Source organism: Elaeis guineensis, chromosome 7, assembly GCF_000442705.2.
Source record: "Elaeis guineensis isolate ETL-2024a chromosome 7, EG11, whole genome shotgun sequence".
Lineage (NCBI taxonomy): Eukaryota > Viridiplantae > Streptophyta > Magnoliopsida > Arecales > Arecaceae > Elaeis > Elaeis guineensis.
The window spans coordinates 83,496,034-83,508,808 of record NC_025999.2 but is presented as its reverse complement, the minus strand read 5'-3'; the positions used below and the strand labels follow the sequence as shown (position 1 = coordinate 83,508,808).

Genomic DNA, 12,775 nt, shown 5'->3' with positions numbered 1-12,775 from the left:
ATACTGAATCATACAAATCAAAAAATGAGTTTCGCATCTTGCCTAATGTTAGTCCAGTTAATTAAGTATAAGTAAAGCATGAACTATCAATTGATGAATCCAATTTATTAAGATAACCATTCACCAATCAACTTAAATTTTGATATTAATTATACAAATAAATATAAGTGAATTTTTTCATCTTGCACAGGGAATCCAATTAACTGAAACCCTCACGTTTTTGTCATGCAATTAACTGGTCAAAATTAAACAATAACATCTTTCTTGATCCACCTAGGAAGAGGTGGTTCACATTTATTTTGAAGATTAGGAGGAGCCTTGTGAACAATGATGTATTGGTCATGCCATTTTGTTGTCAATGCCATTAGATAGGCCCTTTTTTCCGCATCCTTTCTGGAAAAGATGGCAAGCAGACCTTAACACCTGTTGAGTGTTCTTATAATTGTTGGTTAAAATATACTGGAAGGTTGTCGTGAGTTAAAACAGTCCTCTTATGGATGGCATAACTACATAAATAGCCTCATCTTCAAAGTAATCAGAGCACTAGCAAGAGATATTAGCAGAAAGGCTCATTAATCCCCATGATTTCATGAAATAATCTCATTGGGAAGCAATCTCCAGTCCCAATTTTAAAAACCTCACATTTAGAGGAACATCTAAGCTGAACATCAGACAAATCTTGTAGCAACTAGGCCAAATCCTCTAACAAGTCCCCTTAATGCTCCATTTGAATTGAAGTCCCAATATTAATTTTCATTCTGAATTTAGAATTGAGATCTAACTGGTTCTCAACATTTCAATCGAATGCAAATAATCTAGGAAACTTGGATGCCACTGTTAAATTACCTACCCAAATACCAGCTCAAACATTGCATTTAAACAGAAAACGTAACAGCTAGCTTTGCAGAGTCTGAACTTAGTTATTTTTTCTCCAAAAATAGGCTTTTTTTTTTTTCTTTTCCAGATCTATATCATATTTATATAATTATATTCATTTGGGGGTCCATTTTCTGGATGGAGAACTTTGATTCAAAGAACTTGCAAATGAGTGGTCATGTAAGCTATTTAGGAAAGATTTGCTTTTTGTCTCTGCTTTAATTTTTCGCTAGTTCAACTTTAATTTTCTGGGTTCATGATTGGATTGTTGATGCTCCAATGGCTAAATAGCAGAGTTTTATAAATTTTATGTTTAAAAATAGTTGCATTGCTTTCGTTTTTCTAATTTGATCCCTTGACTATTTAGATATGAATGATCATTATTATGGAAGGACGATATCTTTAGTCCCACATCGGTTATCAGTCAAGAGGGACTCTGATTTATATAGGATCAATGCCTTCTCTCTCCCAATAAAATATTTTTTAAAAGATAAATCATACGAAAGAGTGCACGGAGGAATGTATATGATGCAGCATGCAGAAAACCGAGCCCTTGACCACGTATACTCAAAAGAGAGTAGTCTTTATATTCTACTTTATTCTTTTCAGTATAACGATTGCTTAACGAGATGCGGCAAGTACTTCATCCACATGCCTCGTAGAGTTAATAAGGCATAGTGGTGGAGTAAAATTAATTTTAGCTTAACCAGATCTCATGGATTTATACACTGCTATGGAAACTCGTCTTGCCAAGTTGAGTATTCCATTTCACTTGATTGTAATGCTTAGGTGGTGGTGGTTTGTGGGGCTGTCGGGTCGATGCATCCTCTCTTTATGGAGGCTCGGCTTTTTGATGAGCCAAGTAGAACAGTTGCCACTACATCAAAAAAAAAAAAAAAACAGTTGCCACACTGCATGATGTTTCTTCTCCACAAGAACTAGAACTACTCCAAACAGATGACAAGCAGGCTGATAATGTGTTCATAAATTTCTTCAGAGAATGGCAGGTTTCAGTTTGCCCAGTGTAATTTTAGTTATCCCACAAGATTAATGGTCATCATCAGACAAATTGGCATTCACCTTTATTCTTAGCACAATCCTTTTGGGAGTGACTGGAGATCACTTCAATCCTAAATGATCGAATCAAGTAAGGATTGTGCTGCTGGTACACCTTTCGCCCTGGTAGCCATCACATTATCTTTCGTAATACCTATGCTTAATTCAGGTGAACCCAAAATACCATGTCTATTATACTTTCCCCCAGTTCTTCTCTTCCTTAATGCCTAACGTAGAAGGCTGTCAGAAATCATTATTAATTATTAGACCTTCATTCCATTTCTTTTGTGGATAATGCTTAATTTCCTTCAAGTATCTGAACAGAACCGTGTTCTGTTCATTGCTCTCTTCTCACCATCATCAATTGTAAGCTTATGAATCAAAAGCAGCTGTTTCAAATGGTATCTCTTTCAGAAATGTGCAAGCATGGAAAGAGAGGGTGCGCTAACATCCCATGAACCAAAGCATTTTCATACCATGATAAAAAAAGAAGAAGCGGTTACTCTTCGAAAAAGGTAAAAATTACAAATAGTAAAAACTAACTGCATTATTTTTCAACTTTTCTCTCTGAATTTACCATGTTCATGTTTGAGGTATTGTCTTCATCGGAACACTATATAGGGGAAAAAATGAATTAATTAACAGATCTCTTACAATTATCGCAGGGACTCAGACTATTTTTGAATTTTCACAAATGTGAACTAAAATCCAAGTACAAAAGGGAATAGGTTACCGAGGAGCAGCCATAGCGAGATGGGAGGACAAGTGGAAGAACAAGAGCTGATAAATTCCCAGAAAGATGCACTCATTTTTCTCGCCCCATTGAAAAGCATTCCGTTCATTCTCGTAAAAGAACGACAAAGGATATTTAAATTCGTTGCCTAAATAACCATGTCATGAAGATTATTGTTGAAATATATCCACAACCCAGGATTCTCAGACCTCAATTTTCATCTCAACTAGTCGATACAAGGATATACTGTCAGCTCCCACAATATAATTTGATACCGTTTCCTCTGTCAATCAAGCTAATTCATCCTGTATATCTTGAAGCATGCTGAGGACGCGTACAGATTGCTACAGCATCCGAAAACACTTTGCTTGCAGACCTAACATCATGAACCAGCTGAACCTCACTCGTGAGAGCAAATGTATGGCCTCCCATCCAGTGTCGCAAGTCACAAATTCTTCTTTGAGCATGCGTCATGAAAATACCTTGAGATATCACTGTATAAAATAATAGCTTCAAACTTCTACCAGGGTCTAAAAGCTCATCTCTAAATCAAGCAATGCGCACCAACAAGAACCATCTTTGAAGAAGACAAAGGTAAACTTGCGTAACAGAGAAACGAATGAGAAGTAATAAACTTGAGCTTTCTCTGATATATGAATCTAGAAACACAACCACTGCAGGTCAGAAAATATATTTCTATTATCAAAGAGAGCTCCATAAATATGTCAATGCACTGAAAAATTCATGCCCTTCCATGAATGCAATCGACATGGTGTTTCAAACATGTAATGCATTCTCCCAAGAACTCGGCTCTCTCAGAAATATAAGCTGCAGGATGTGAATCACCAGACATGAAGCAAACATAAAAAATAAATAGTATCCAATACACAATGAAAATACCACTTGGGTGTGCCTCTCCTGTTCAATGTACAAGTGGCGACCGCTGATTAGATGGCAATGGGGACCCACCAGTTGTCAGGCGTCGTGGTGAATTGTGATGCCTTATAGGTGACCTTGGAATGGTCCTAGAGTCCTTCAATTGATCTGTTTGTGGTTGCACCGCTGCTGCATATTTAGGGTCATGCAGTTGCTCCAGTGTAGCCAATACCTCAGACATACGTGGCCGGAGTTTGGCCTCCCTGCAAATGCATAGCAAAGCAAGGGTGGCAACTCCCTGGGCTCCCTTCTTAGGATATTGGCCCTCTAGTCTTGAGTCCATGATCCGGTAAATTTTACGCTTATCACCCAAATAGGGCTTCGCCCAGTCTGCTAGGTTCTGTTCTATGCCTACTTTTGTTTTGTCAAGAGCCCGACGTCCGGACAACAACTCCAACAACACAACCCCGAAACTGTATACATCAGCCTTTGCAGAGAGCCGACCTGTAAATAATAGAAATGTTAGATCTATTTGCTGAAGAGGTAGTGGTCACAATAAGACAGGTTCATATTTTATTTTCTGCTATGAAGTCATTTGATGGGAAAACTCGAAGAGGGGAAGAATATTTTCTTTTTTCTTTTTTGAAGAACATGGCTTCCACAATTCAGACAAAGCTATAGGTAATAATAGTACTCATGATAACTTGGCTGGTTTTGTGGAAAAGTACCAAATGTGAAACACAGAAGAAGCCAAAAGTGCAGAACTGTACAGATTTCTAAATCACTAGCCCATACCATGCCATGTGTGAGCTTTATTGATTCCTTTCTGAATTTGATTATAGAAGAATTAATTGCTTATTTTACACAGAAGGCCTCTTCATGTACTTGCATGTCATGAGACTACAAAACTGTAAGATTTGAGTGACAGGCTGTAATTTTTTGGGTCAATGAAGCATTTATTACTTGACCATCCTTCTGCCAAACCTCTTTAAACAGAAACTTTGTCTAGGGCATGGTAATTGATGCCTTCTCATGTAATTTGCTAGAATGCCTGCCATCTCTGGAATGGAAACTTTTCAGTTGAAGAAGTGAGTAGAAAGAGTATGACAAATAGAAATGTATTTAACCAGGCAACCATCAGAAATTTTTGGATCTTTATTGGCTTTACATTTCCTCAATTCATTTTCTTTGTTTCTTCCTGATGCACAAGGTCGTGCGTGTGAGAAACATAAAAGGTCCTAATATGAGTTGCAAGAATGAATGCTATAAGATTCTAGTTATCATTGAAAAATCTACAGCAGTCACAAACAGAAAAAATAATGATTATGGAAATGAGCAACCAAAAATCAGTATTAGACAATTGGCATATTACAAACCTGTTGCAACGTATTCAGGAGCTGCATATCCATGAGTGCCCATGACCTGCGTGGAGACATGAGTTCTGTCCCCAGTTGGTCCAGCTTTTGCCAACCCAAAGTCTGAAAGCTTGGCATTGAATTCCTGCATTTGAACAAAACAGGCTGTAAGATTTGTTAACATGATTTGTATAATTTAATTTAGTCAGAAGCTTCTTTCTCTCTCTCTCTCTCTCTCTCCCCCTCCTCTCCACCCCTCAACAACAAAAAGAAACAAGGGTCCCTGCCTCCCTCTGCCCCATCCCTTCCCACAGCATACCGAGTCAAGGAGGATGTTTGAGGCCTTAACATCTCGATATATGACTTGGGATTCAGCATCATGCAAAAAAGAGAGTCCCCTAGCAGCTCCAATTGCAACTTTGATCCTTGTTGCCCAAGGCAGTGGTTGTGCACCTCCTAAAAGGAGCAATCAAGAAAACTTACATCAAAACAAGATACATGCAAACAGAAAAAAATGCAGGAAGTTCTATCAAAGAGTGTCGAAACCATGTCCAAAAACTACACCCTTGGTTGTCCAATTCATTGAATGAATGCCAACACATGGCATGACATGGAAATGGATGGAAGACCTACTTACTACATGCATACTGTTAGCCCCTTAGTGCCTTCAAGGATAATTACTAGAAGAACGGTGAAAAAAGGCGGTTGGGGTTCAAACCAATGAAAGGACCTACTATATGTGCTTCTGATACTGGACATGTAAATGATGGCACCAGTAGCCACAGAAACTTCTTATCTCTATCATGCTTTTCAAGTTACTCTTCAAGAAGTTAGAATAAGAGGGGAGGGTGATGGGGATAGGCCAGATAGAGCCATGTTGGTGACCATGATAGCTTCAGTTATGAACCTGACCATAGGGATTTTCTAACACAGAGACTACAGTTCCCTCTGCTGACCAAAAAAATCAACATGTAATCAAATAGTATATCTTAACACAGTTTACGACATACTCCTAAAAAGATGATTCTCCAAACTGCCTCTTGACATAAATTCATAAACCAGAAGGCGGTTGTCACCCTCTGAACAGTAACCAATGAGCTTAACTAAATTTGGATGGTGAAGCTGACCAAGATAGTTGACCTCTGTCTGCAACCATTAGCAAACAAAAGTTAAACATCAGGAAAAGTAACTAATTAAGGAGATAAAAGAAAAGGGAACCGAGGAACAAAATTTTTAGAAATCCCTACCAGCCACTCCTTGTGGCCCTGGAAACCTTCCTGTTTAAGCTTCTTGACAGCAACAATCATGCCAGCACCAGGCCTCGAAGCAGTTAAATTTTGTTCGTCAATCCAACCTTTATAGACATAACCAAATCCTCCTTCCCCAAGAAGACTATCCGGACGGAAGTTTCTAGTGGCATTTTTCAGATCATTGAATGGGAAGGCCTTCAAATTTGAGGAGGACAAAATCTCACCTTCAGTTCGTGGTGTAGGAAGACTCTCACTAGCAGTCCTCTCAGAATAAGAAGAAACAGTCAAAGTTGAAGGAGTTGAAGATGTTGGCAGAGTTGAAGGAACAGAAGATAAATTTGTTTTGCTGGTGCCTTTTGAGGGATCTGTGTTTTTGGGGAAAAAAAAAGAAAAATAGAATGTGTAAGAAAATATCATGAGCCATTGTCTAATCACAGTCAGAATTCAAGAAATAATTTTAAATATATTCACAGGAAAAACATATCCTACCATCTCATAACAAGAACGAGAATCATCACAATATGATTAATGTGAGAATATGTGTGAGCGTGTATTTAGTCTCATATTAGTTGTGCACTCGAGAGATCTTGGATACTTATAAGGGGCCAAGAAAATCAAAATAATATCTTTTAGCTGGCCCTTTTTGGGTGAAGTTCTAAGTTGTTGCAAATCGCATCAGAACAGATCCGACCTATGATCATGTAAAGGACAATGTAGCATAGGCATTGTTGGATTTGATCATGAGCTAATCAAATTTTTATGTCCTGATGAGACAGGCGGCGTCCAAGCCGTTCCGTCCCACTCCTATGAGAAAAAGGCCGTCCTATCTCATTCCTATGAGAAAACGAGACTAGGACTCGAGACTCCGAAACTCATCCATATAGGAAAAAAAAAGGAAAAAAAGAAAGAAAGGAGGAAAGGATGAAGAAAAGGAAAGAAGAAGAAAAAGGAGGGAATGAAGGAGGAGAGAAGAAAGAATGAAAGGAAGGAAAGAAGGACGAAAAGAAAGAAAAAAAAGAAAGAAGCATGGGAAGGGATAAGAAAAAGAAAGAAGAAGAAAAAGGAAAGCAAGGAAGGCAAGGAAAAAGGGAGGAAAGGAGGAAGAAAGTAAACAAAGAAGAAAAGAAAGAAAGAAAGAAAAAGAGAAGGAAAGAAGGTGAGAGAGAGACGAGGCTACCTACAAGACTCTTGATCGGGATTGCCATCAGAACAAGGCGGGATAGTGGGGCGTCCAATTCGATAGAGAAACCGGGTACCCCCATTCTATGGGATTGAAAATGTTGGAGCCAATTGAAGTCTTTGTTATTGGATTTGTTTGGATTTGGACCCTTAATATGACAAGAATGCCAGGGCATAAATGGGAGTGTGTGTGGTGGCCCATACGGGCATGTATTTCGTCCCACATCGATGGTTGTGCAATGAGGATGCAAGGCCAATGAACCCCAATAATACTTTCTGGTAGCCTTTTTTGGATGAGTTGCTGGATCATTATAGTTGATGTATACCAATGGGGAACAAATTCTCCCTAAGGCAAAATAGAGTCGCCAAACTACCTTCGTGGACACCCACTGAACATGTTAACACTATCCAATTCATTTGAAGCTTTGTCCACCAAACATATTAACGCTATCCAATTCATTTGAAGCTTTAGCTTATCATGAAAGTAATAATGTGCTAAATTTTAAATTATTAGTGAGCAACTAAGGGTGGAGTGCACAAATTTGTGTCTAAAGTATTTTGCTTCAGAGAGATGTGCAAAGACCTTATATGTTTAACTTCTGAAGGGAACTTTGTGCTGTCAGCACTTCGCTTTCCACATATAAACCTGAGTGCCTGACTTCCAACAGGATATGGAACTAGCCTTTAGTTACCCCTTTCTAGAAGATCCTAAGTTAAAAGATTTCAAGAACTTGTAGAAAATAACAGAACTTGATGCAGATAAAAGACAGAACATGTAAGCTCACTTGAGTATGATAATAAAATACTAGCTACATAACTGATTCAATCTTTGATTAAACAGCATTTTACTGCAGAAAGATATGCTAAAATAACGAAGACTACTTTTGTCTGGTCCAGAGTTTCATCATAGAAATTAAATGGTCAGATCTCCAGGATATTCTTTGAGATTGGCATGACTGATGTCCATGCAACAATTTCAGGAGAGGTGTTCGCAGATATTAAAACATATCGGTAGAGGTTTCTTTTCATGGTGACTCATATATTAAGACCTTAGAAACCAAGTGTCCATAGTAATTGATCAAGTGGCCACCAGATTGCTATCAGCATCATGATGAAGTGGTTGGAAAGATCTCATCAAGAACCAGTAGGAAACTATTTTTAAAAATAAATCTAACAGATAGTAACCAATTTTATCAGGAATTTAGATCCACAGCATGAAAAAATTTATATACCACTAATAACACTTCTTCCAAAATAAACTTCATAGGATAAACATGCCAAACTCTATGTCATATCCTGACAAAGTTCTGTGCTACATGTCCAGATTCGAAACGAAATACATCCAGAATTCACGAAAATTTCATATCCTAATCCCAATCAAAATCAAATTAAATTCAAAAACAGACAATTCATGAGAATTTTAATCTAATTCACATCATGAAGAAAGCACATGATCAACTTGTTTTCTTCACATGAGCATTACAAGAAGAGGCTGATTCACATGCTATAGAAGGGCTCAGGCATTATGACTTTAAATTTAATCTCAAGCTCATAAATGAAAGCGATACCAGAGACTATATTGAACATCATATGGACAAAGATATATGTGATGTTTGACTTTGAAGAGCACTTGCTTATATTCGTCGAGTCTTGGTTCCCTAAAAGCTAGATTATATGTTGAATGTTCACATCTGAAGATCTCTTGGTAGGCTGACAAAATTAACTGAAGCTAGATTACATAAAAACCTTGCATATAGAGACCTGATCAGCATATATGACTAGACTCACTTCACCCTTGAAAACTTAAGTTATTTTCTGGTAACTTAAGCAGCACTTGTCTTGGTTTATTTAGCCCCAAGAAATGTGATGGTCACCAGAAGTCTCTTGGAATCCTACATGATGACTAGACTAACAGGTAGGTATGGCAATCAGGTTAGGTTCATATGGTTTGGGCAGGATGTGGGTTAGGTCAAATATCCATCAACCTAAACCTGACCTATTTATTAAATGGGTCAAAAATATAAATCTGAACTTGATGTTTTTATTAACCCGACCCATCCCATGTAACCAGTCTAATAAACAGGTCAAATCAAGTTACATGAGTTTCCTAAACATATTAAACAAGTTTTAAACAGGTTAGAATTAAACAAGTGGGACCTTGACTCGACCCAACTGTTAAATGGGTCAGGATTCTAAAACTGAACAGGACCAATTTAATAAATGAGTTAGGGCAGGCCAACCCATTGATGATCCCAACCCATTTATTCCAAATCTGAACCTGCTTAAAGCAGGCCAGTTGTTGGTTGGGACATAAATTGCCACCCCTACTAACTGCGCAGTCCCTCCATTTAGTGCACAACAAAAGAGAAGGATCAATACCCAGCTTTTGGTACCTTCCGGAGCATTCTCTAGCCCATCATGGATGCACATTTTCTGCTGGTTTTGCCAGTTCTTAAACTGAATGCCCGCACAAGCTATTGCTTCTCAGCTTTGATGTTCCTGATTTTAGGATCTCAGTCAAGTGCACAAGGGAATAGTTCTGTTTGAAACCACGCACCTGAAGAGGGCAACATAGTGACTTTTTTTTCAAAACAATAAGGTCCTTTTAACATTTGACAGACTTTGTCAATCAGATGACCCCTTTCTTTTTTTCCTATAGCACTATTCATATCTTCTGATTATATTGCTTGATCGTGGGCCAGGACTCACTTGTCAGAAACAAATACATTTTCTCACTCTTATGCTCACAGTTAGGGCATATAAACCTAGTCATTTTATCGAGAACCAAACTACAGTTCAGAATCCCGGTCTCACATTCCAGCAACAAAACAAACCCTAAAAAATGTCCTCTTCGATCTTCTTCTTACATATAACAATTATGTCTTTAATTGGAAACCTGTGCAGCACTAAAATATGCCAAAACACATCAACAAATAAACTGCTAGTTTACCAACATACTAATTAAATTTTAACCATCATGCTGTGCAACCTAAAGCCCCTAAATAAGCACAATTCTAAACAACATGATAACCATCAGAGACTCATCTGAGCAATGTGGAATTGACATAATAAATTAAATATGCCAAAATATGTAATAAATAAGTTTTTTGCGCTGCTACCTGCCTATAGAAAGACAACAAGAGACCTTGTACATTAATAGTCAAAAGCTATCAAACCCCACAAGGAGTCCGACTTAATGATGAAATATAACACTTCAAAAGTAAACAGTAATCATTTGAGCGCATAAACTTTATACTTGCAGATAGCAATCACAAAAGTAAAGCAAAAGCAAACCATCCAAACAAATAGGATGTAAAACCTAAAATTCCAAATCACATGACCTCAGGATGAAAAAAAGACATTTTCGACCCAAGCACAAATCATTAGATACAGCATCCTCCACAAAGCAAGATAAGGCAGAGCCCATTCCTTTTGAAATGACTAATCATAAATAACAAGAAACAATCAGCATGTATATCGCAAGCTTAAGCAACAAAAGGTTCTACACAAGAAAAGCTAAGGTTGAGAATTGAAGGTGGTTATCAGGACATAACGCCAACAAAGATCATAGATATGGTCTTAATGGAGGGCTCGACAGGAAATCAACAGAAGTTAAAAGGATAAGAAATCAAGAAAACCAGAGTTTCTAGCAGGCAAATATCCATGTTCAGCTCTCTCTCTCTCTCTCTCTGCTTTTTTTTGAGGGAAGAGGGAAGAATGGCCATCCTCCCTTAAATTTATTGATAACTAGAAGAGAATATAGAGGAGAATTGCCTACAAAGCAGGTTACGAAGTCTTGTGGCAACCTCTCGTTTTTTTGGAGCAAACAATTTTCCGGCTTCAGAACTGCTAAACCGCTTTTCCCATGATTGCTTTAATGGAGGATTTCTTCTGAACGAAGGTTCGCTCTTTTTTTTTTCCCAGATTTGCCAACACACCGCTAAAATTAACTGATCCCATACCTTCCTGAAACCTTTGTTGATCCTTCTTCTCCTCCATACTGTCTAGCAGGAGATCAAAGAAGCAGGTCTGCCATCAAAATTCAAGCATGACTGCAGAGAGCTCAAAATAGTATTAACGAAACGGCAATGTAACATCCCCGAATTCCCATCACAAATAACACATCCCCTGATACCGGCCAACCCTTTCAGCTCTTAAAAGGGAATCCAACTGCCTTTCTATTTGTACCCTCGACAAAAAAACTTCGTTTTATTACTCTAAAATTAAATCCAAGATCTAGGATAGACAGATTTCCGACCCTTTTAGAGGAAAAGGAGGCACCAGAACCAAAAGAATCCAAGACCAAATGGCACAAACTTAGAGCTGCACCTCAGTTTCTATAGTGGGCTAGCTGCAATCAGAACTATTGATCAATCATATAACAAAAAACCATAGCTTTTCACTTAAAAACCAAAACTTTTCACTTACTACCAACACCAAACACCCAGAACCAACCCCCCAGACGGAACAAAAAGAAAAGAAGCCAAACGAAATCCAAATCCCAGACAGAAACCGCAGCAAGATAAAGCCTATAAGCATCAAAAGTTCAGAAGAAACACTCACAAGAAGCGTGCTGAGCGATGTGAGCGTTCTCCACTCGCAACGGCGAGACCAAGCAATTGCCCATCGCCGCCAAAAACTCAAACACCCATCCGAGGATGCTCCAAAGAGGAACACAGAGAAAAAGGAAGCGGGTGGCGGAAAAAGGAAATTCCGATTTTTCCGCTTGCAGCTTCTCTTCGCTGATCAGAAAGCGGCTCCGAGGAGGAAATATGTAGAGAGAGAGAGAGAGAGACAGGGAGGTGGGAAAGCGTGGAATTGGAGAAGAGACGATGGTCTTCGGGCCCCTGGAAAAGGACAAGCATGTGGGGCTTCGCATCCTTGGGACGAGACACACGATGCCAGTCGGCGTAACGGGGATCCAAAAATGCCCTCCTCGCTCCCCGAAATCTCGACGTTGCCAGGGATTTTGCACCGCGTGGATGACGCTTTCGTCCGCCGTGACCATCAAAGAGTGGAAAGTGGAAACTGACATTTTTCCCCAGTGGACCTTCTGAGATTATTTAATTTATATTTATTTATTTACTCATTTACTTTATGATTTATTTGTTTACTTTATTTGTGCAGACAGTTTGGACAGTAAAATTATGATATTATCAATGACATGGTGCAATATTTTGGAGCTTTGAGTTCCATGAGATTATTTTATTTATTTATTTATTATTTTATTTATTTATTTGTATGGGTGACTCAGGACAGCGCTATCCTGAAGACTGTTGAATTCCTGACCAAATCCAAGACAGGTGTGACGGAGATGCCCGGATCCACATGCAAGAGAATTTGGCAAGAGGTTTATCGGAATTTATGTCAAGTATATAACAAACTTTATTTAAAAAGAGGGAGAGAATACACTCTTAGCAGAATTATTTCAAATTTACACATTTGGAAGT

General features: G+C 38.4%; 1 protein-coding gene across 2 annotated transcripts; it reads right to left on the bottom strand.

The window, feature by feature from the left end:
• Nucleotides 1-2,382: 2,382 nt before the first annotated feature.
• LOC105048580 (probable serine/threonine-protein kinase PBL3) lies at nucleotides 2,383-12,112 on the bottom strand. 2 transcript variants are annotated; one of them, XM_029265655.2, is made up of 7 exons: nucleotides 11,889-12,112; nucleotides 6,144-6,511; nucleotides 5,907-6,042; nucleotides 5,216-5,352; nucleotides 4,918-5,041; nucleotides 3,566-4,045; nucleotides 2,383-3,159 (listed from the first exon to the last, which is right to left on the bottom strand). In XM_029265655.2, exons 1-6 carry the CDS (start codon nucleotides 11,950-11,952, stop codon nucleotides 3,588-3,590), a joined length of 1,287 nt encoding a protein of 428 aa, XP_029121488.2. In that variant the 5' UTR covers nucleotides 11,953-12,112; the 3' UTR covers nucleotides 2,383-3,159; nucleotides 3,566-3,587. The 2 variants fall into 2 exon arrangements, with proteins under 2 accessions (XP_029121488.2, XP_073117392.1); XM_073261291.1 differs by having other exon boundaries at nucleotides 2,551-3,324.
• Nucleotides 12,113-12,775: the final 663 nt, after the last annotated feature.

Excerpts from the sequence above, each read along its gene's own strand:
- LOC105048580 (XM_029265655.2), bottom strand. The coding sequence starts at position 11,952 with ATGGGCAATTGCTTGGTCTCGCCGTTGCGAGTGGAGAACGCTCACATC. Across the intron at positions 5,353-5,906 it reads GGAGAATCATCTTTTTAGGA|GAGGTGCACAACCACTGCCT; the intron begins GTATGTCGTAAA and ends TGCTCCTTTTAG. Across the intron at positions 5,042-5,215 it reads CAAACATCCTCCTTGACTCG|GAATTCAATGCCAAGCTTTC; the intron begins GTATGCTGTGGG and ends GTTCAAATGCAG.